General features: G+C 42.2%; 1 protein-coding gene across 2 annotated transcripts in view; it reads left to right on the forward strand.

Annotated features, from left to right (window-relative positions):
• The window catches only part of Ets1 (ETS proto-oncogene 1, transcription factor), a 78411-nt gene that overhangs the window by 23676 nt on the left and 33725 nt on the right, over window positions 1–21010 (forward strand). For both annotated transcript variants that reach the window (XM_042674960.1, XM_042674959.1), the window contains exons 2-3: window positions 17560–17679; window positions 19474–19674. In XM_042674960.1, coding sequence (XP_042530894.1) covers window positions 17560–17679; window positions 19474–19674 — 321 coding nt within the window. The remainder of the gene's footprint in view (window positions 1–17559; window positions 17680–19473; window positions 19675–21010) is intronic.

The raw sequence follows: 21010 nt of genomic DNA on the forward strand, positions 1-21010 counted from the left end.
CAAGTTGAGGTCACCTCCCTCTTCTCCATTTCCCCATCAGTGAAAGAAGAAGTTTGAAGTAGATGACGTCCAGTGTGCCTTCAAACTATGGTCCAGCAATAGAGTTGGAGCTCTGAGCAACAACAGAGCTCCTCCTCTCCAGGAAAGCCTCCTTCCCATTCATCTCCTAATTATGTCTAGTTGCCTGGAGGGAAAACCTCCCTCCAAGGAGTTGATAAAAGTTTTATAGCAAATTTTGCTCTTTTATCTATAGATTAGAATTGAGGGTAAGGTAGGAAAGCAGAGACAAGGAAATATGTAGACACTTAAGAGGAATGAAGGCATGGAATGATAGTTACTGCATTGGTCAGAGAAAAGGGGGAAACTGAACAGATAGGAGGCCAGAAATGATAGATTTAAATAGATCTTCACAAACTGAGGAGTTCCCTCAGATGGTGGGATGAAGAGTGGACCTAATGGTTTAGGATGACCAACCATGCTCCCTTCAAAGTTTACTACCTCTCTGGCTTCTGAGTACTTCCATAGCAGCTTGAGAAACTCCAGCTGGGACTCTTGAAATTATTACCTGAAGGCCTCTAAGTCATGCGATTTCTGGCTCATTAGGGACATACATTTGTTTTTACAGAACTGAGTGGGGGCTCTATTCCATGAGTGGTTGAACATTGAAAGGCTGAATGTGTAAATTCTAGATGTTCCAGGCTAGGGTAATGCTATTGGTTTTGAGTCCATTTACTGAAGTGCAGGCATTGTTGAAGACTCTTGATAAGTAGAGACCCAGGGCTGGCTTAGGTTTAGGCACTTGCCAAACATGCTATGGGTGGGATTTTTTTGTTTTTTTTTGCATCTTCTCTGATGTCAGTCTTGCTTCAGGGTAGGAATGTGTGTGTCTCTGCCTTTTCGTCACTCCTACCATGTGCTTCCCATGTGGCGCTTTTGAATTATCCTGGGATGAGTCAGCAAGGCCTTTGGAAAGAAGAGAATGTTTAGCCTGAAGGGAGTAAGGATGGAGAGAGAGATGGAAGAGGCAGTGTTTGCATGAAGTACTGGACCAGATCAGGTAGCCCATGGATCCACTTTGATAGCCACTGTTTGGTGTATTTTAAATGGTCCAAATCTTCCTCTGGGATTTCACCTCTACCATCTGCGTTGAATGAAAGATATATGAAAGTGTTTGGTGTTGGTGACTTTGCATATATTATCTCTGTTGTTCTGGTAGTCCAGGTTTACTGGCATGCTCTCCAGATGACAGGAAACCTGAGCATCTTCACTCATAACACTTCTGAAGTCACGGAAGAGAGTGGAAGGGAATCTGGGGTAACAATAAGTGGGTTATTCTCTGTGAAATATACTAAGCTCTTTAAATGAAAAAGAGGGGAATAATCTCTTTTAGACTTCTTTGAATATATCTAAGTACTGATTTTCCCAGGTACCAAGAAGAAATTCCCTGCCCAGGACTCAGGTATTAAGTAAAAATCTGAGGGGAACCTCTGCAATGAGTCATGAATTTCTTACCTTTGGGAGAGTCCAGGTTGAAGTTGAGCATTTGTTCAGCTGTGATGTTGGATGGGATTCAGAGACGGCAGTTGCTGACTTCAGTGGCCTGTGAGTGGAGAGTTGAAGATGATGAGTGACGGAAACACACAGGATGACAGCTTTGAGGGACTCGCTGCTAGAGCTCTTCCTCCTCAACCTTCCTCAGCCCTCTTCTGGGGCACACACTCCGTGTTTGTCACAGGCTAATCTGACTACTGCTGGCCCTTTTTAATAATCGTCCAGGAAGGGTTAAGGACATAAGTAACATAGTTGGAGAGGATTGAAATTGATGATCACCCCCAAATCGGGTTAAAGATGAAATTCCAGAAACTTAGAGAAGGAAAACAATCATTACTGAGATTTACCTAGCCCTGTGTTACTTCAAATCACGGTTTCTTGGCATCATGAGGCTTCAGTACAGATTCTCTTGTACTTTACCACTGAGCTGCACCCCTAGCTCTAGTTCTTAGTCTCTTTATTCAGCTCTAAAGAAGGGAGGAGGGCACTTTCCCATGGCAAAGCTCTTTTGTAGTATCCCTGAGTATGTATAATTAACAGATTTGGTAAGTGGAGCGATGACTTCAGTCATTGGTTGCTTTGGCCTTAGCATTCCCATTCTTTCTGTGACTGTCATAGAGATAGGTTTTAATTGCTTTGGGTTGGGCGATTTCTGATTACCCTTCTCAGAGACGGTATGCTTCAGGAGAGGGCCAGCAAACTGCTTCACTTGGCTAAAGAGATCCTCTAGTCTAAAGAAGGAACCATGTGAGCAGAAAATGAAGTCCATTCCTAAGCTGGCAACATTCTGGTTGATCTCATCTTCCTCCCAGCTTGGGTCCAGTTGGAGCTATGCGTACAGGGCAGACTTCCAGTTCCTCCTGTCTGGGACTCACAGGGGCAGATATAAATAGACCAAGACTTTGTCTGCAGGCATTGTTCCCTAACTGCCCATTGTTTCTTGAAGCAGAGCATTGCTGTGTTGCAGTGCATGCTCTCTCTCTCTCTCTCTCTCTCTCTCTCATTTTCTCCCCTCTTTCCCTCTTATTGTACACAAGTCTGAATTCTTACCTTCAACACTGTCCACCTACCAACTTTGCACTTGTTTGATACTTAAGGAGGAACTTGAACAAACTTACCCCCAAGTGTAAAATAGCTGAATCGGAGAGTCTCCTCTTTTGGTTCTAGCCTGCTTTCATCTGAGCCTCTGCCTGAGAGATTTGTGGTTGAGACAAAGCCAGGTGGGTGTGGTGATGGTGGATGAAGAGGATTAGTAACTGTTGAACAACCAAAGGGTCTTGATTAATGTGCCAGCCTCAGGGTAAGACACCGTCCCTCATGTTATACTGTGAGCCATTCAGGGAGGCTCAGTGCTTACTTGGCCTTTGCCTTTTCAACATTTTTGTTGGGGGCTTAGAGCAGAGGAAAGTTGCAGAAAGCAACTGAGTGAATTATAGGTGATGCAGAGCTGATATGGACCGTTAATGGGATGAGGATGAACTTGTGACATTAAACATGATCTCCATACATGGAAACATAGAAACACAGATCACAACAAAGGTGAAGTTTAATACAGAGACATGGAAAACTCTGCTTTTTTATGCCAGTACTGGAGCTGGAATTCAGGGCCTCCCACTTTTGATTAGCTTTTCTGTTCAAGGATGTTGCTGTGCCACTTGAGCCACAGCTCCACTTCTGGCTTTTTGGTGCTTCTTTGGAGATAACAGTCTCATGGGCTTTCCTGCCTGGGCATGCTTCAAACCACTCTCCTCAGATCTCAGCCTCCCTAGTGGTTAAGATTACAGGCATGAGTCAAAGGTATCTGGCTTTCCATTGACTTTTCCATGTTGGCTGTTCAGACCTTAACCAGGCAAAGTTTAAGGAGTGGACTGGTCATGTTGCTCTCATGTTTCTCCTGAGAAGTGTGATGTTGGATGCCTATGATATTCTTTTAGAGACATGTCTTGAAGGACTGCTTCTAGATTTGAGTCAGGAGTACCATGAGCAGTTGAAGGAATCAAAGAGTTTTAAAACCTGGACAGAAGGGATGATAAAAAGAAAGAATAAAGCAGTTGAGAAGCAGTTGGATATAGGATGCTAGAATTTGACTGTGTGGCTTTGAGTAGTAGAACCAAGGTTGATGGATAGAACTCCAAGAAGACAGATCTTTGACTCAATATGTGTGGTTATTTGTGGCTTAGGAGAGAAATAAGAGCTTCCAAAGTAGGGACCTAACTAAAGGTGTTCAGTGGAGAATTTCTGGGCAAGAGTGCTTGCTTTTGATCTTGGTTGGTAGGGATAGGGTATCATTGAGAAGCTTCATCTTCTACACTGGGAAAATGACTGACATAGTCTTTTTTTCGTTTTGTTTTGTTTTGTTTTTGTTTTTCTCTCCTGGGTTAAAGCTGACAGTCTCACAGTATGAATGTGTGTGGGTATGCATTTTCCTTCTCTGTCCAGATTTATTTATTAAAAGAAAAACACATCTGCATAAAAAAGCCTTTAGAAAGGCAGGAAGAATGTTGACTTTGTTTTTCTTTCTGAAGCACTAGGACATGTGGGGTTTCTGCTTCCTCTGAGGGGTGTTTGAAGACTGGCTTTCATCTCCAGTGAGGCTTTTTTTTTTTTTACCCCCACTGGAAAAAAAATGGCCCTTCTTTTGGTTTAAAAATGTATTTATATCATGTATAAATAAGAAAATGGGGAGAGAATTTCCTTTCATGATTTATGGAAAAATATTGCTTTCTGAACATCATTAATTGGGAATAAGTGACTGCTGCTGTTTCCTAGCCCGTTCCCACATGGCTTTGTCTATACTGAAGTTCTTCTAACTTTCCCTTCCCTGCCTTCTGCTGTCTTTCCCTGTCTCACCTCCCATCTCTTAGCTCTTGCTTCTTCCTCTGCTGCTTCCCCATGGCTATGACCCTACCTGCCCCCATCCAGCTCTCTCTCTCTCTCTCTCTCTCTCTCTCTCTCTCTCTCTCACTCTCTCTCTCTCTCTCTCACTCTCTCTCTCTCTCTCTCTCTTTCAGGTTGCCTTCCCTCTGCCCTCCCTTCTGCCCTCCCTTCCCCAGCTGGCTAGCTAGTTAGCTAGCTAGCTTTGAGTCTCAGAGTGCTGTCTCTGTGTTTGTTTCCTGCGTGGGAGGGAAAAGCAGGCCTTGAGAAAACAAGTTCAAAAGTGCAGAAAAACTTTACCTCTTCCAGCCTAAATAAACGGGCCTCTCGCCTCCATTTGTTTGCCCAGAATTTTCCATTGCCCATGAAGAAAACTCATCCTCCACCTTGCCTAGCTTGGCCTTCCTGGTGAGTCTCAGGGCTCTTCCCTCCTGACCATGGCTTTGCTCCCACAGGACATTACAGATAGGCCCTGAACTGAGGTTCTGGGTAGGATGTGCAGTGGCCCAATGGTGCCTAGACCTCAGTGTTGAAGCTGTTTGTCTGTAGCACATCCAGATAGAGACTCTACCCTTCTCCAGATAGAAGAGAACTCCTCTTCCTCCTCCTCCTCCTTCCTTCTCCTCCCTTCTTCTTCCTCTTCCTCTTCTTCTTCTTCTTCTTCTTCTTCTTCTTCTTCTTCTTCTTCTTCTTCTTCTTCTTCTTCTTCTTCTTCTTCTTCTTCTTCTTCTTCTTCTTCCTCCTCCTCTTCTTCTTCCTCCTCTTCCTCTTCTTCCTCCTCTTCCTCTTCTTCCTCCTCTTCCTCCTCCTCCTCCTCCTCCTCCTCCTCCTCCTCCTCCTCCTCCTCCTCCTCCTCCTCCTCCTCCTCCTCCTCCTCCTCCTCCTTCTCCTCCTCCTCCTCCACCACCACCACCACCACCACCATCATGATAATTGTGGACTTGAACTCAGAGCCTAAGTGCTGTCTCTGAGCTTTTGTGCTCCAGGCTGGCCACAGTCTACTTCTGGCCTTTTGGTGGTTGATTGGAGATATTATTGCCCGGGCTGGCTTCAAACAGCAATCTTCAAATCTCAGTCTCCTGAGTAGCTAGGATTACAAGCATGAGTCTCTGGCACCCGGCTATAACAAGAGATGTTTTTGTGTCCCATCATTTCTGCTTCTTGTGCTTTGAAATCTGCAAATAGAGCTAGAGAGGAACTTGCTGGTTTTCTGCAGAAAACCATGTCTGCAGAGCAGGACTTTAATGCTTGTTTCATCACTTTACTACTTACTATCTTGGTCCAATCACTGAGCCTCAGTTTCTTCATCTATAGGATGAAGGAAATAGTAAACTTGGTTGTTCTGAGAAACGTATTAAAATATAAAAGAAAAGATTTTTGAAAACTTAAAAAAAATCCCTCTATTCAGATAGCAGTGATGATTGTTTTAGGTGGGAAATAGGTGAAATGAAAATAAGTAAGCAATTTTAACTGATCAGCATCTTTAGGACCAGGTCTTCAAGGCTGCTAGCCAACCAGAAGGAGGAGCAACTAAGGGATAATAGGAAAATGTTGGCTTATTTCAAGTTGCTTTATTCTTAAACCTCAGCACCCTGACATGAATTTTGTAGTTGAGGGCAGGACAGCAGATTATAGAGGGTGAGGCCTGGGGCTCAGTGGCTCAGTGGCTGAAGCCCTGGTTCCATCCCTAGCACCCAAACAAAAACGTGTGGGATGGGAGAAGAGTAAGTAGGAAGCAAAACAGCTGTCTGCCAGGTGGTAGAGGAAAAGGTCCAACCCAGGCTTTCCTCTTCCTGCTTTCCATGGGGCTTTTGGCTGTGTGGTTTTTTTATGACAAAGAAATCAAACCTTTCCAGGGCTATTAAGACCTATAAAAAATATGTCCTGTGGTAAGAATCAAGTGGAATCATCTATGTCAGAAATTATGATTTGAAACATGTGAAACACTTTGTAAGTGGCTTAGTTTAGTTAGAATCACTCAAAGATTTGAAAGTATCTATTGAGTTCTTTATTTGAGATGGTCCTTACACATGATTCCTAATTGCTGTAGTTAAAACCTTTTTTTTCCCTTCAGTTGTGGGGCTTGAACTCAGGGCCTGAGTGCTACCCTTCAGCTTTTTCAATTGAGGCTAATACTCTATCACTTTGAGCCACAGGTCTAATTCTGGTTTTCAGGAGTTTAATTGGAGATAAGAGTCTCACAGACTTTCCCACCTGGGCTGGCTTCAAACTGCAATCCTTAGTTCTCAGCCTCCTGAGTAGCTAGGATTATAGGTGTGAGTCACCAGTGCCTGGCAAAACCATTTTTTCAAAAACATTTTTTTTTTGTTGGTCATGGGGCTTGAACTCTGGGCTTGGGCACTATCCCTCAGCTCTTCAGCTCAAGGCGAGCGCTCTACCACTTGAGCCTCAGCGCCACTTCCAGTCTTCTGGTGGTTTATTGGAGGTAAGAGTCTCACGGACTTTCCTGCCCGGGCTAACTTTGAACCGCCATCCTCAGATCTCAGCCTCCTGAGTAGCTAGGATTACAGGCATGAGCCACTGGCACCTGGCACAAAAATTAAAAAAAAAATTAGCTCCTGTGCTGGGGGATGGAACCAATGAACTATATATACTCTTAGCTCTCCTGACATTCCTTTAAATTATGAGAGTTGCCTTTTTTTCATACGAAAAAAACCAGACAGATGACTAAGGTAAAAAATATATAATATATTGTATAAATTTAATGAAATATATTATTTAATATATTAAATAATAAAATATATAACACACACATATATATATATAGAGAGAAGCATTTTGAACACAAAATTATACTTTATTTTTGTGTCATAATGATTCTAAGATGGCTCTCAGATAATTTTGGGGGGGATGGAACTGGGATTTGAACTCAAAGCCTCTTACTTATTAGGCACCTGGCTCTACTAGTTGAACCTCATATCTAACCCTTTTTGCTCTTAGTTTGACTTTCAAATAGGGTCTCATACTTTTGCCTTGGCCTCTCCAGTGACTGACATTACAGTTGTTCACCACCACACCCACTTTGCCTTTGAGACAAGATTTTTTGTTAACCCTCACCTGGGCTGATTTTGAATTGTGACCTTCCTATCTCCAACTCCTGAGTTGCAGGGATTATAGGCATATATCACCCTGCCTGGCCCTCAGTGGAAGTTTTTTAAAATCAAAAGCTCCGTTGGATTCATGTACCTCTTAGCAGACTTGGAGGATGCAGACTTGGTAAGAAATTATTCTGCATGTTTCGTTGAATCCCCTTTCTACAAATACTTAAAGATAATACAAAGAAAAAGTAGATTAGTCTACTTTGTATAAGGAAAAACAAAAACAGAGCAAGCCAGTTTCAAGTGAATAATGTCTCCAAAGGGGTTCTTCACTCATTTTTCTCAGTTGTTTTAATTGTACCCAGACAAAGCACCAGCTTAAAAATACCATATCTATGTGTTTAGCCATCACATTTTATACTATGTGCAAATTCAGTCAAGTTTCCCATAATTTATTGAGCATGTAGTGTGTATTAAGGCTTCTGCAACTTCATATACCTTTTATGTAGCCCTTATTACAAGGCAGGGAGAACAGCAGAGTTCTGTCTTAGCGTCTTTGGGTCTGTTTCCTGGGTTGTCATTTGCCATGACTGCCTGAGAATACTTGTAGGTAGATATCCTTCCAGCAAGCCATCTTCATCCACTTAGCTCCTCTTCCAGGCCATTTTTGCTCAATGTTTTAGGTGGGAGATTTTCATTACTCGAAGGAAAAGAACAAGAAAATGTAGCTGTAGGACCCAAGGGGGCGGTTCCATTTTTCTGGCTGGGATCCTGGAACGGAAGAGCCTCTCTGGGTTTCCCTGAACACCTGGAATTGATTTGGACTGTGCTCTGCCTTCTAGTACATTTGCTGAGGTGGAGGCTGGTGGAGTGGCTGGGAAAGACATAAATCTAGTGATTAAAAATAGCTTTTGCATGTCAGGTGCTTGAATGCATTTGGGAACATGCCTGCAATCCCTTTTTGTCTGGCAGGTCTGAACTCCAGCGCTGCCGAATTACAACTGCTTTCATTTGTTTTCCCTGCTTCCTTACCATGTAATGGTCAAGGGCTCATTGAAACCATGTGTGAGCCTGGTGAGTCACCAAATTCTTAGGACTTCAGTGGTAATAATGTGTTAAAACTCCCTTTTGGGGGGCTGGGACGATGGATGAAGGGAAGGAGGGAAAAGTCTGAGGTCACTTCCTACAGATGTTCATCATGCCTTAGCTGGCTCTGTTGGTGTCTTTCTTAGTCCCAGCTGCAGGACTTGTGTCTGGCTTCTTGGCACTATAACAGACTTATCTCTCTTGTTTAGGACAGTTTCCCTCTGCGAAGGGGTGTCTACCTCGGAGTTGGCACTAAACAGTGAGCCTTCTCTGGTAGCTGTGTGCATTGGCAGCATGGCACGATGCGGTAATTCCAGACTAGCTTGCGTATTTGGCCAATCAGGTCAGTAGAGGATGCGCTGGGGATACTCAGTGCTGCTTCTTTCTCCCTTCTTTGGAGTGGTGTTTATTGGCTGATGCCTGAGAGAAGGGCAGGCACCCAGCTATGTTTCTCTAACCATAGGGGTCCATTCTAGGGAATTTGTGTCCCATTGTTTGGGACAGTGATGAACTGTTTGGTTGGGATGGGTTTTCTGCCTTCTGCTTGCTTCCCCATGGTAAGGGCAAAGCTCCATTTATTGCTCAGCTCTTGCTGAGCCAAGACTTCTGCTTTGTCTCATCAGTATGTTTATGAAAATTAAGGTAGGGTCTGAAGAGGAACCATCATCACCTTTCTTTGCATTAACCTCAGTAAGAACTTGGTGGATTAAACCAGCTCCTTGGGATTGCCTCCTGCTTCTGTCCAGGTTTCTAGAGCCTGTTTGCCAGGATTAGGAGTGGAGAAGGAAGACAGTGGCCCCTTTAACTCTGCTTCTGGTCCACTCTTCTTGAATGAGATGGAGGCAGTAGATACCAAAAGATTTCAATTCATTTTGATTCTTAGCCCCTCTATGGGGTACACCTTCATAGGGGCCATTAGCAGCTTCCATTTGTGTTGGTTTGAAGGATGAAGGTATTTTGTCTATAACACTTGTCCTAGGTAGCTATGGTCCTACCTTTGAATCAATTACCCGATAGAGGCTCTGGTCTTTCTATTTAGTTATTTTTAAATTTTCTTCTTTAGCAGTTGTACATAGAAGTTACAATTCTATAGGCTAGGGTTATGAATACAATACATCTTGATCAATGTCGCCCCTTCCTTCATTTCCCGCTTTTTATTCCTACCTTCAAGTTATATAGTTCAGGTTTTACATAAGATACTTTGAATATAATGACTGCACTAAAAAATGTTCCTTTTTAGAACATTGAAAAGTTCAGGGGGCTGTGAACGTAGGAAGAATGGTCTCTGTCATCTTCAGTGTGCAGAACCTGGCTCCGGCATCAATTTTTCATTCTGATTTCAAGTCATTCCTCTTTGTCCAACTTTTACCACTTTTCCAGATTATGATGGTGTTGCCAAAGTTCTGGGCTTCAAATAGGCCAGTAAATGAAATGGAGACCTTGATATAAGCAAAACCAAAGTAACTCAAAGCCTAACTTTCCCTGTTCTCTGGTATATAAGCATTCATACTGAAGTCCTCTATTGCAAACACACAGTGTGCTGATAAAATTGAGAGAGTAAGAGGACATGTCACCTAGGACTAACTCATTGTGTGTGTGTGTGTGCGTGTGTGTGTGTGTGTGTGTGTGTGTGTGTGTGTGTAGCACATGCACACATACCCATACATGTGGGTGAGTTGAAATAAAACTGTAATGTTGATAGATTTTTGAATAGGGGTTCACTATACTATTCTCTTAGCTTTTGTGTATGTATGAAAATTGCCAAAATAAAATACAAACTTGATGAGGGATATACATACTACTTGGAATCTATATCGATTCCATTCAGCATTCTAGACACAGCTCAGATCTCTTCTAGAAACAAACGAGAAAGTGTGGTACCCAGTATAAGAATGCCGGCAAGAATGAGACCAGAACCCCTAGTGTTTTTGTTGTTGTTGTTAGTTGAACACTGGGCCTGGGCACTATCCCTCCCTCAGCTCTTCAGCTCAAGGCAAGTGCTCTACCATTTGAGCCACAGCACCACTTCCAGTTTTCTGGTGGTTTATTGGAGATAAGAGAGTCATGGACTTTCCTGTCTGGGATAGCTCTGAACCATGAACCTCAGATCTCAGCCTCCTGAGTCGCTAGGATTACAGGTGTGAGCCACCAGCGCCCAGCTCAGAGCCCCTACATTTTGACAAGAAAGCCAAGTGCACCTTGTGCAGGCTATTCCGTGTCTTTCCCCCGCATCTTCAGAATCCGGTCTTTCCCATTTGTACAGTTGCTCTTTCTATTCTTCTCATAAGAACCATAATGTCTCTTGGTTTTCTTTTGCTCTGGGAAACATATTTCAGCATGCTTTTATGTAATGAATTAACCTTGTATTATGTGAGTAGTGGCCCACTAGGTGACTCAGGTGAATAGAAGAAGGGCAGGAAGCCAGCATTTAACCTCTTTGCTTCATATGTCAAGAAGAAAGCCTCACTTCCTTTTGTTCCAGGAAAGGAATAGAATAGGAATAATTCTTTTAACAATGTTTTTATGGACAAGCCATAATGAAACTTTGGGTTTCTTAACAATAATTTTGTTTAAGTGTTCAGTGATCTCAGTTTTATCTAATTCTGAACCAAGAAATAAAATATCTTTCCTCTCTCGGTTCTGAAAATGTTTCAGTTTTCTGGCTCTGATCTATTAGACTCTGGATTTTAAGAGTTGAAAGACCATGTAATTGTAACCCCTCTGTACAATATGTTCTCAAATAAAATAAAATTAAATTAAAAAAAAAAAAAGAGTTGAAAGAGTGTTGGCCTTGCTTGGTTTGTCCTATCCTGTGACTTTAGGCCAATCCTTTTATTCTTTGGAAAAACTAATAAGGCTTCCTCATCTGTAACATGGAAGCCTTGTAGCTTTATCCAAGTGATACTAATGGTTCAGACCTTCGTCAACTTTAATCTGTAATTGGGAGTGTACAAAAGAAAGTAAAAAGAAGGAAGGCTGAGGATTCTAGAAGTCCTGTTACAAGAATATTGTAAGATATCTTGGCAAACCTGAAGGCAGTTTTCAGATCTAAGGCACATTATTCTTTCTTTCACATTGCTCTGATTATGACAATACCCAGCACATGTGGCTGCTACCATTGTAATCCACTAGGGTTTGGCCCAGTCCAACCATCTACATAGGACTGGCAAGCTCACTTGAATTTCTTGTCCTTAGCTTGCCTTAGATGTTCCAGTCTTCTATGTATCATTATTGAGAACATAAGAGGAACTTCTCTATACAGTAAGTACATAGGTCTTGAATGTCTTCCTGACTGAAAGTCCCCCTGCCCAATCAAGTTTAGATTCTGTGTAATCTCATTGGTATGAACCATTCAGTTTCAGGGAACTCAGTGGTACCAAAAGACCCATGAAACACCTTGAAGAGTTCTTGGAAGCTGAGCAACCCTTAGCTTGGAGTAACATACAAGTGAACCCTTGTTTTGCACTTCACTTGAACTGTGGATGGGGTGGTTTGTGTTTGGCCACAATGAAACATGAGCAGGTGGTTTGCTGTGTTCAAAATGCTGCTGGCTCAGTAAAAGCCACAGATGTGCAGAGAGCTGCTGCCTTCTTCTGCCTCCACCTTGTACCAGCCTGGGATAGATTTTTAGGTGCTAGCTTCTACAGTTCTCAAGATCCTGGTGTAATTCTTATAAATCTGAACTGGCATTTAGGGTCCTGTGGAACAGTTAGTGGGCAAGAAATCTAATCTATAATCTTATTTATACCTCTAATTTCCACTCATTGAATGAATATGCCCAGTGCACTTGGTAGTTATTCAAGTACAATCCCCAGAATTTTCAAACAAGTTATTTGAATTTCAGATACTATTTTAACACATCTCAGTGTATTTTTCCCACAAAATTCAATTAGCTAATCTCTGTGGAGGTACTGATTGATGTTTAGATGGTATGACTAAAATTAGGATTATCTGAAATGGAATGAAAAAGTATTATGATAGATAATGAGGTAAAATATATTAAGAATGAGAAATTTGTCTGTTTGGGTTAAATCTTAAGATTCTTTGCTTTTATAATGATTTCACTATTATCAATATCAACTGGGTAATTAGCAGAACTGTTATAACCATGCAGACAATGTAGAAGGACTTATTGCCCTAGTATTTTATGTAATAGTATTTTGTATTAATGTCCACTTTGGGTTGTGATTATTCATCATCATTTAAGTGTAGTGCCCACACAACTGAAAAATGCAATTGTTCACTTAAAGATAGAAGGAGAATATTTTTTTATGAAACCCCAATTCCACACTTTATAAATATAAACAAAAAACCAGGGCACTGGTGGTTTACTCCTCTAATCCTAGCTTCTCAGGAGGCTGAGATCTGAAGATCTCGGCCTGAAGTCAGCCAGGACAGACAGATTTTAAGACTCTTATTTCCAGTTGATCAGCAAAAAGGCCAAGGTAGAGGTATGACTCAAGTGGTAGAGCTTAAGCATGGAGCAGAAAAAGCGAAGCAAGAGCACAAGGCCCCATGTTCAAACCCAAAAGAAGGAAAAAAGTAATGGGTGCATAGCTCTTGACTTTGCTTTCTTTGGGTCCAAAGGCAATAGTATGACAGCTGCTGGAGACCAGGTGTCTCAAATGTGTGGAGATAGTTTCCTTCAGCTGGGCTGGGAGCCCTCCCTCAGGGTCGCCAGCACTTGAACCTCCCACAACCAGAAGGATAACACCAGGCAGGCGTTCACCTCCAGGCCTCTGTGCAGCTGCAGCTGACTGCCTGTGGACTAGACTACTGGAGATGGCATTGAGGTGCATAGGTGAAAGTAATCCCAACTGTTTCCCTCAGAGGGAACAAGCCGGAAGTGCTGTGTCCCAAACCGGAAGTAGAAACTTGTAGTTTCCAATAGAAGTATCTGCTTCTGACAAGACCATATTAACGGAGTATAAGGCGTGAGAGGATTTAGACTGAGGTTTTTAGCTGTCCTCCGTGACATTTACTTCAAACTGCTACCCCACTGCCAAAGTTTTCATGTTTAGGAGACACCTGGGTCTCCCAGACAGTTCTCATCCTTCAATTTCAGTTTTCAGTGAGACTACTGCCTCTTCATTAGGCCTGGTTTGCATTTTTCCATGTGTTGCTCTATCCAATTTCCGCCACCAGTGAAGTTCTTTCATCGAGTTCATAAATCTAAAGCAGGGGAACACACACACACACACACACACACACACACACACACACACACACACACACACAGATCAAGCTCATCAATTTATGTTGGATGGGGGTGAAAGGAAGGAAAGTTGATTGAAATTTGGAAAAATTTAATTCATAAAATATTTGTTGATTGACTTGTGCGAGGAGCTGGGGTTGCTGCGATTTTCCCTTCTCAGAACCAATACTCCCTAGTGAACTAAAAAGTCCCTTTCTCTAGTTAAATTGACTTCCGCTTTACAGGGGAGACATTTCTGGACCTGCCACTTAGCTGTTCTTGGACTGGTAGAGTAGGGACAAACGGGGAGCATTAATGGGTTTCATAAGTGACTCATTTGATGATTACTCCATTGTTTGAAGAGCTGGGTATTATGTAATTCACACTCCCCCCCCCCCTCCTTATTTTTTTTTTTTACAACAATCTGGGATTTTCCATCATTTTGTCAACCTTCCTGGAGACATGATGATTTTTCCATCAGATTTCTTTTGGCCACGTCCCGGGGGCAATCCAAATTTACCACTCCCTGGTGCTTCAGATGCCCTGTCATTGGCAAGGCTTGGAAGAGCAGCTACAGTGAGCCCTTCTGGTCTTCCTGGGCAGGACCTAGACTATAGGTCTTTTCCTGACAGCATGGCTGAAAAGCAAAGGCACTGGAGGGCAGGCACTGACTGTCCGTCTTTTGTGCCAAGTCCCTTTCATCCATTTTGACATGCAGATACAATATTTTTGTTCCTTTATTTTTATTTGTATTTATTTTTAATGTATTTTTATTTTCTTTAGGTCATAGTTCAAAGGAGTTGCCATTTAACAGAGCTGTTTATGAATACAGTACCTCTGTATAAATCCCCTTTTAACATTCTCACCCACCCTTTCTACCCTACCCTTTCTCTCACTTTTCTTAATTTTAGATTATGGATTGAATTTTAGGTTATGCATTTGAGTTTTATGTCAAAACCTAACAAAATGAGTACTAGGAAATGGGTATTTGTGAGGTGGGGGGGGTGAGGTCAAGAGGAGGGGGGAACAAGAATGAAGGGGGCAAATGCATAGAATGCAGGCAAGAATGCATTGTCTATGCCACACAACTGAGGAAATAAGGAAAGTGGGGGTAGGGGGGTGTTGGAGAGATGGCATAGGTTAAGATTCACTGTTTACATAAATTGCTTTAACTTAAGTATGTAGTAGAATCCTTTGTTTTTTAAGTCACCCATTGTCATCTTTTTCCTTCTATGTTTCAGCCAATATTATGTACATTCAAGGATATTTTTTAACTAGCAAAAGTTGAAGAATGTTTAGTGGGGGAACTTCTGTAATACTCTGACCTGACACTCAACCATTTCATAAGTCACTTCTAAGGCTTCTAATATTCACATCAGTGAAGTGCATCACTGTCAGGAGTTTTCAGGAAGTGATTAGCTTTTGGGGAGCAATTGAGCCTGATGTGAATTCCAAAGATGTCTGATTTCAACCATAGGTATCTTCCTACACTCTGATCAGTCTGCGAGTTCAAAGAAGGCTGGACACAAAAGATACAGGGATAGTCCAGCTAATGATGACATGTTGGCCTGGCAACATTCTTTTGATGCCTCATTCTTTACTATCTACTTGTTAACAAGTAAATCAAGTTGTATGGAGTTTTACTCCTTCACGCATGTCAAGCTTGCCTGCTTCTCCTATCAGCATTTGGCCTTTTGAGTCAAAGCCACCACTTTCTTTTTTAAAAAAAAAATAAGTTTTTTATTGTGAAAATACTGCACATAGGGGTTACAATCACATGAGCAAGGTAATGAGTACATTTCTTATCAAGCATTGTTGCCTCCTCCTTTGTTTTCCCCCTACCATCCCTTCCCTCCCATCTCCACAACTGAGAGTCCTTCTAACTTGCATTATACACATCTCCTAAACTGTTGTTTATAGAACACTTCCTAAGCTACTCTATAAAACACACTGTGATCAGGCCATTCATTCCTTCACATTAACTCTCAGTGGCTTTCTGTTTTATTTAGGCTAAAATGATAAAATACCAAAATGTTCCCTCTTATCTCTTCATCTTTGTCTCTAATTACTCCCTTCCCTACATTACACTGCTTCTGTTTCATTCCTCCTTTTGGTGCTAGTATGTATAAAGTCCTCCTCAACCTGTCCAGTCTCATACCTTTTATTTATTCTGTTCTCTTGGACTGGGATTTTGGTCTTCTAACTTTGGTGTTCATCAGGATCACCTTTTCTCTGTTCTGAAATCCAGAATTCTGAATGATTATCTCGTAACCTATAATGAGTTGGTCAGGAGAGTAGCTGAGAATTTGATCATTTTTAGGTGATGCCAAGGTAGCTTTTCTGGGTACCATATTTTGAGAACCACTGGTTTAGAGTATTCTTTTCTTCTTAAGCTCTGTGTAGGTCAGATGCCTCTCTTCTCCCAAGGGAGGCTTTTCTTGGTTCCTCCAGGTGTGTAGGAATATCTGTTCATATGTTCACACGTACCTTGTACTTAACCTTTAAGCCTTTGTTGACATTGTATTTGAGCCTATATCCATGGACTTTTTTTTTTTTTTGGGTCCGGTCGTGGGGTCTGAACTCTGGGCCTGGGCACTGTCCCTCAGCTCTTCAGCCCAAGGCTAGCACTCTACCACTTGAGCCACAGCACCACTTCCGGCTTTTTTCATTTTGCTTATGTGGTGCTGAGGAATCGAACCCAGGGCCTCAGGCATGCAAGGCAAGCGCTCTACCACTGAGCCATCTTCCCAGCCCTATCCATGGACTTTTTGAGTGACAACATTTGTTGAAAGAATCAGGTGTCTAGAGGCCATTTCTATCTTATTTACTACTGTTTTCACTGCTTCTTTGCACATAAGAATTCCTTTTCAGGACCAAACAAGGTTCTGGGTCACAATTTCCTATGTAAATAGTGCATCACTTTATATAAAGAACAAGGATGTCTGTGAGTTTTAGTGTCCTGGGGGAAGGCTGTCCTGAAACGGACATCATGTAGACGCTGAGGGGATGAAAAGACTTAGAAAATGTAAGGATTTTCCACTGTTTCACAAAATAAATATGCTTTTACTAATAGCTATGAGAAATTTCCTTTTCTAAACTAAAATTTAGATGGGGTATAAAAATCTCTGTCTTAATGTACTTATTTTCACAAGTAAAAGGACTATAGAAGAAAAAAAAAAGAGAAATGTACTCATTACCTTGCTCATGTAATTGTAACCCCTCTGTACGGTATTTTCACAATAAAAAAAAAGAATTCCTTTTCATAGGAAACTGAAAATATGCAGTAACACTAATACTTTCTGTGAGTATAAAAGGTTAGTAGGTATTATGTTGGGTAAACTAGCAGAAATATGCAGAAAGAATAAACACATCTTGTTTATCAGGGTAGGATATTTATTCAGGTAAGAATCTTTTTCCTTCGTTCGTTCATTCATTCGTTCCTTCCTTCCTTCCTTCCTTCCTTCCTTCCTTCCACCTATCCATTTCTCTCTTCCCTTCCTCTCTTCTTCCTCCTTCTCCTCCTTCTCCTCTCCTCCTCCTTCGCCTCTTCCTCTTTCATCCTTCTCCTCCTTCATCCTCATCCTCATCTGTCTCCCTCTTTCTCTTCCTCTTTCTCCTTTCTTTTACTTCCTATAGGTCATTGTGGAAAGGCCTTTAAATTTTATCTGTTCTGATGAGGATGTGAACATGGTAATTTCTCAGTTGCCACCTTCGTTGTATCCATATCTTACATTTTATGAGTAGTTAATTACCACTTGATTTCAGTTATTCATATACTTCTTTTTTACCTTACAGACATGGAATGCGCAGATGTCCCACTACTAACTCCAAGCAGCAAAGAGATGATGTCTCAAGCATTAAAAGCTACGTTCAGTGGTTTCACAAAAGAGCAGCAACGACTGGGAATCCCCAAAGGTATGTTGTTATAGCTGGAAAAAGAGACACTGTTGGGCAGTTCTTCAAGCAGGCTCCTTTACAGACCCGGTGTAAGGCAGCGATTAGAATAACCACGTGCGAATCAGTAGTAATGGGTTGTTACAGATGTTGGTTAGAACAGATTCATGGACTAATATTCCACCATCACCTGGGCTTGTCACTGCATCTTGCTCTTAGGACAATAGTTTCCAAGCCTATTTGCACATTTAGATCCCTTCTAAATCATTGAAAACTTTGAAGGCTAGGCCCTGTGTTGCACTAACTCAATCTGAACCTTTGGTGGAATTTATATTATTATTTTTGTGTGTATGCTGGTACTAGAACTTGAACTCAGGGCCTAGGTGCTATCCCTCAGCTTTTTTTCTCTCTCAATGCTGATACTACTACTTGAGTCGCAGTTCCACTTTTAGCTTTTTGGTGGCTAATTGAAGATAACAGTATCATGGACTTTTCTGTCTGGCTTTGGAACTGCAGTCCTCAGATATCAATCTCATGAGTAAATAGTATTATAGTGGTGAGCCATTGGCACCTAGTGCATCTGTATTTTTTTAAGCTCCTTAAATGGTTTCAAACTGCAGGAAAAAAAATGGTAAACCTTATTTCAGGATCACTCTGGGCTGCCATTGGGTGTACTCAGTGAACCACATTCCTTGGGATTTACTGATTGATTTTTCTCTTCTGTGTATAAATATGTAGTTGTTCTTTTGGTTTTGAAAGCATTTATTGAAAGATAGAAGACTTGGGTGGAGAAGTTTACTAAGTAACATTTTGTGGACAATTGAGAGCAGAGGTACTTTCCTGTTGGGAAAATAGAAGGCTCTCTTTAGATCAGACCACTTCTACTGCTAGATGAAAGGCTTCCAGCCTAGTCAAACCCAAGCTTAAGGTAGATTCTGTGAATATTGCATGGATTCTTTGAATCTATCCATATACCTTTCCCATGCTTCCACTTTTCCCATAAACCTTGGTGAACAGCAATACCAAATACCCTTGGAAGATCACAGGTAAAATAAAGTAACTTCTGACCATTGGGTTTTCCAGCATCTCATGCGGTATTCTGCTGGGTTAAGTGGGTACTATGGCACATTGGTGACATGGGCACTGCAAGCAGTTGTCATCTGAATTCTTATAGTGCCATTTGTGGGTGTGGTGTGTGAAAGCTCAGGTGCCACGTGAAGAATACACGTTGTATGTGCTACAGTGCTACACTAAGCAGGGCCTCTTATATGAAGAGACTTGTAGGATATCTAGTATAATACAGGCACCTAATAATGACATTACCGGGTACCATTTGAATGACTTATCATTGCTAATTACTACAGTTATTACTGAGCACAATTGGCTGAGATAAAAGTAATTGGGAAAAATGATTGGTCCCCAAGCATACCTAAGGGTTGAGAGCTGAGGGAGGCATTGCAGTCTGTAGAAATCACTGCTTTGTTATTACTGTTATTAAGCCATCTTCCATTCACTAAGGCTTTTAAGAAAGTCTAATGGAAATAAGGCAAGGAGACAGGAGATTCATGGAAATGTTTGCCTCAGTAGAGGGCAGGGACTATTCTTGCATTGCAGTCTGGCTGATTCTAGTCCCTCCACATGGGCAAAATAGAAAAGGTGGGATGTTGAGGGTGGAGAAGAAGAATCTAGGACAGTAGTCCTAGGCTGGTACTGCCCAGCTCTGTGGGGCTGGAAGGGTCTTTGGTGACATTCGGGTCCTTCTGTGTTTTCTTCTGAGTCTGATGCACAGCCCTTTTATTTGATCTTTTTCTTTAGATCCCCGACAGTGGACGGAAACCCATGTTCGGGATTGGGTGATGTGGGCTGTGAATGAGTTCAGCCTGAAAGGTGTAGATTTCCAGAAGTTCTGTATGAGCGGAGCAGCTTTGTGCGGCCTGGGTAAAGACTGCTTCCTGGAGCTGGCTCCAGACTTTGTTGGTGACATCTTATGGGAGCATCTAGAGATTCTGCAGAAAGGTAAACGTGTGAAAACAATGGGGAGGGAAGGGGAGAGGAAGGTTGGAGTTGTTAGAGTAGGTAGGGGGGACTGACCCAGTTGGAGGGCTGTTAATGCCATTGTCTGCAGGGGTTCAATCATAGCATAGATGGTCTTCAGGGATACCTGTGTCGTGTAATGCTTGATAAACAGTAGATGCTCAGTTATCTGTTGGTCCTTTTTCTTCTTTGTAATAGGGTTTCAGCGTTTTTAGTGTTTAGCACGATCGATTGTACTCTTGTCGTTTCTTGTGATCTAACCCATCTTCTTACATCTGTGATTTTTTTCTTTTTGACTGAACCATGCTCAAGAACAGTGTTGTCCCTGTTCCATATCACGCCTGGTAATAGACACTCCCTTGATCTATGGCTATGAAACACTTGGCGATAGGCAGGGAGAAGCTTAGCAGCTCAGAGCTTATTAATATGTTAGCCTTCTCTGCCCACTAAACTGGACTGGAGGGGCTGCAGTGCAGAATCTCTTTTCCATCTGGAGCAGAGACTGGGGTCACATGAGGACGCGGTGTTGCAACCTTGTAATGACACGGCCTTCCCTACCGGCCTGCTCCAACCTTTTTGGACCAAGTGACTCACGTCCCACAGTCCTGGCTGAGTATAGAAACAGCAGCAGGCGGTAAACTTGGGTGTTTTGGCGCTTATTTTTCTAAATTTCTTCTTAAAATAAATTTCAGTTACCAGCAGTCAGCAGTTGCCCCACAGCTGACTGTAAGCCTAGAAGCCCGCTGCCCTCTGTAACCCAGGCCCACCCTTTCCCTGTGGTCACTAGCTCCAGGCCTGGCTCAGACAGGAGAGGGGAGAGGAAGGGGTGGGCACAAAGCTCAGGATTAGCACTTTGAGTCCATAGAATAACCTTCCTTTGTTGAAGAATGTTCTCCACACTGCAGTGCTCCTAAAGAGAGACCCACCTTTGATTCCTCCGGGCACAGCAGGGGCCTGCTTCTCAATGACAATGAAAAATAAATGAACACAGTGATAAACTAGGTGAATCTTCTGGGGCTGGCAGGCAGCTCTGTCTTCCTCAGTCTATGGGCGTGTTCACTGTGTAACTGCACCCACACCCACTCCTTGGTGTTGACATGAGTGGCTTGTTTACAGGGCAAAAGCTATGTCAGGTTCCTTACTTGTCTAATGTATCTGCTGACTTCTAAACACAAAAGCTGACCGTGCAACCCAGACATATTTGACTACTATAATATTTCCCTCTGTTGGGCATCACAGAGTTGTTCCGTATTGGGGGGTCAGGATCAGCTTACCCCTGATCACAAGGCAGAGCTAATATTCTTCCAATGTCTCCTTG

Source organism: Dipodomys spectabilis, unplaced genomic scaffold, assembly GCF_019054845.1.
Source record: "Dipodomys spectabilis isolate Male_0828 unplaced genomic scaffold, ASM1905484v1 ptg000023l, whole genome shotgun sequence".
Lineage (NCBI taxonomy): Eukaryota > Metazoa > Chordata > Mammalia > Rodentia > Heteromyidae > Dipodomys > Dipodomys spectabilis.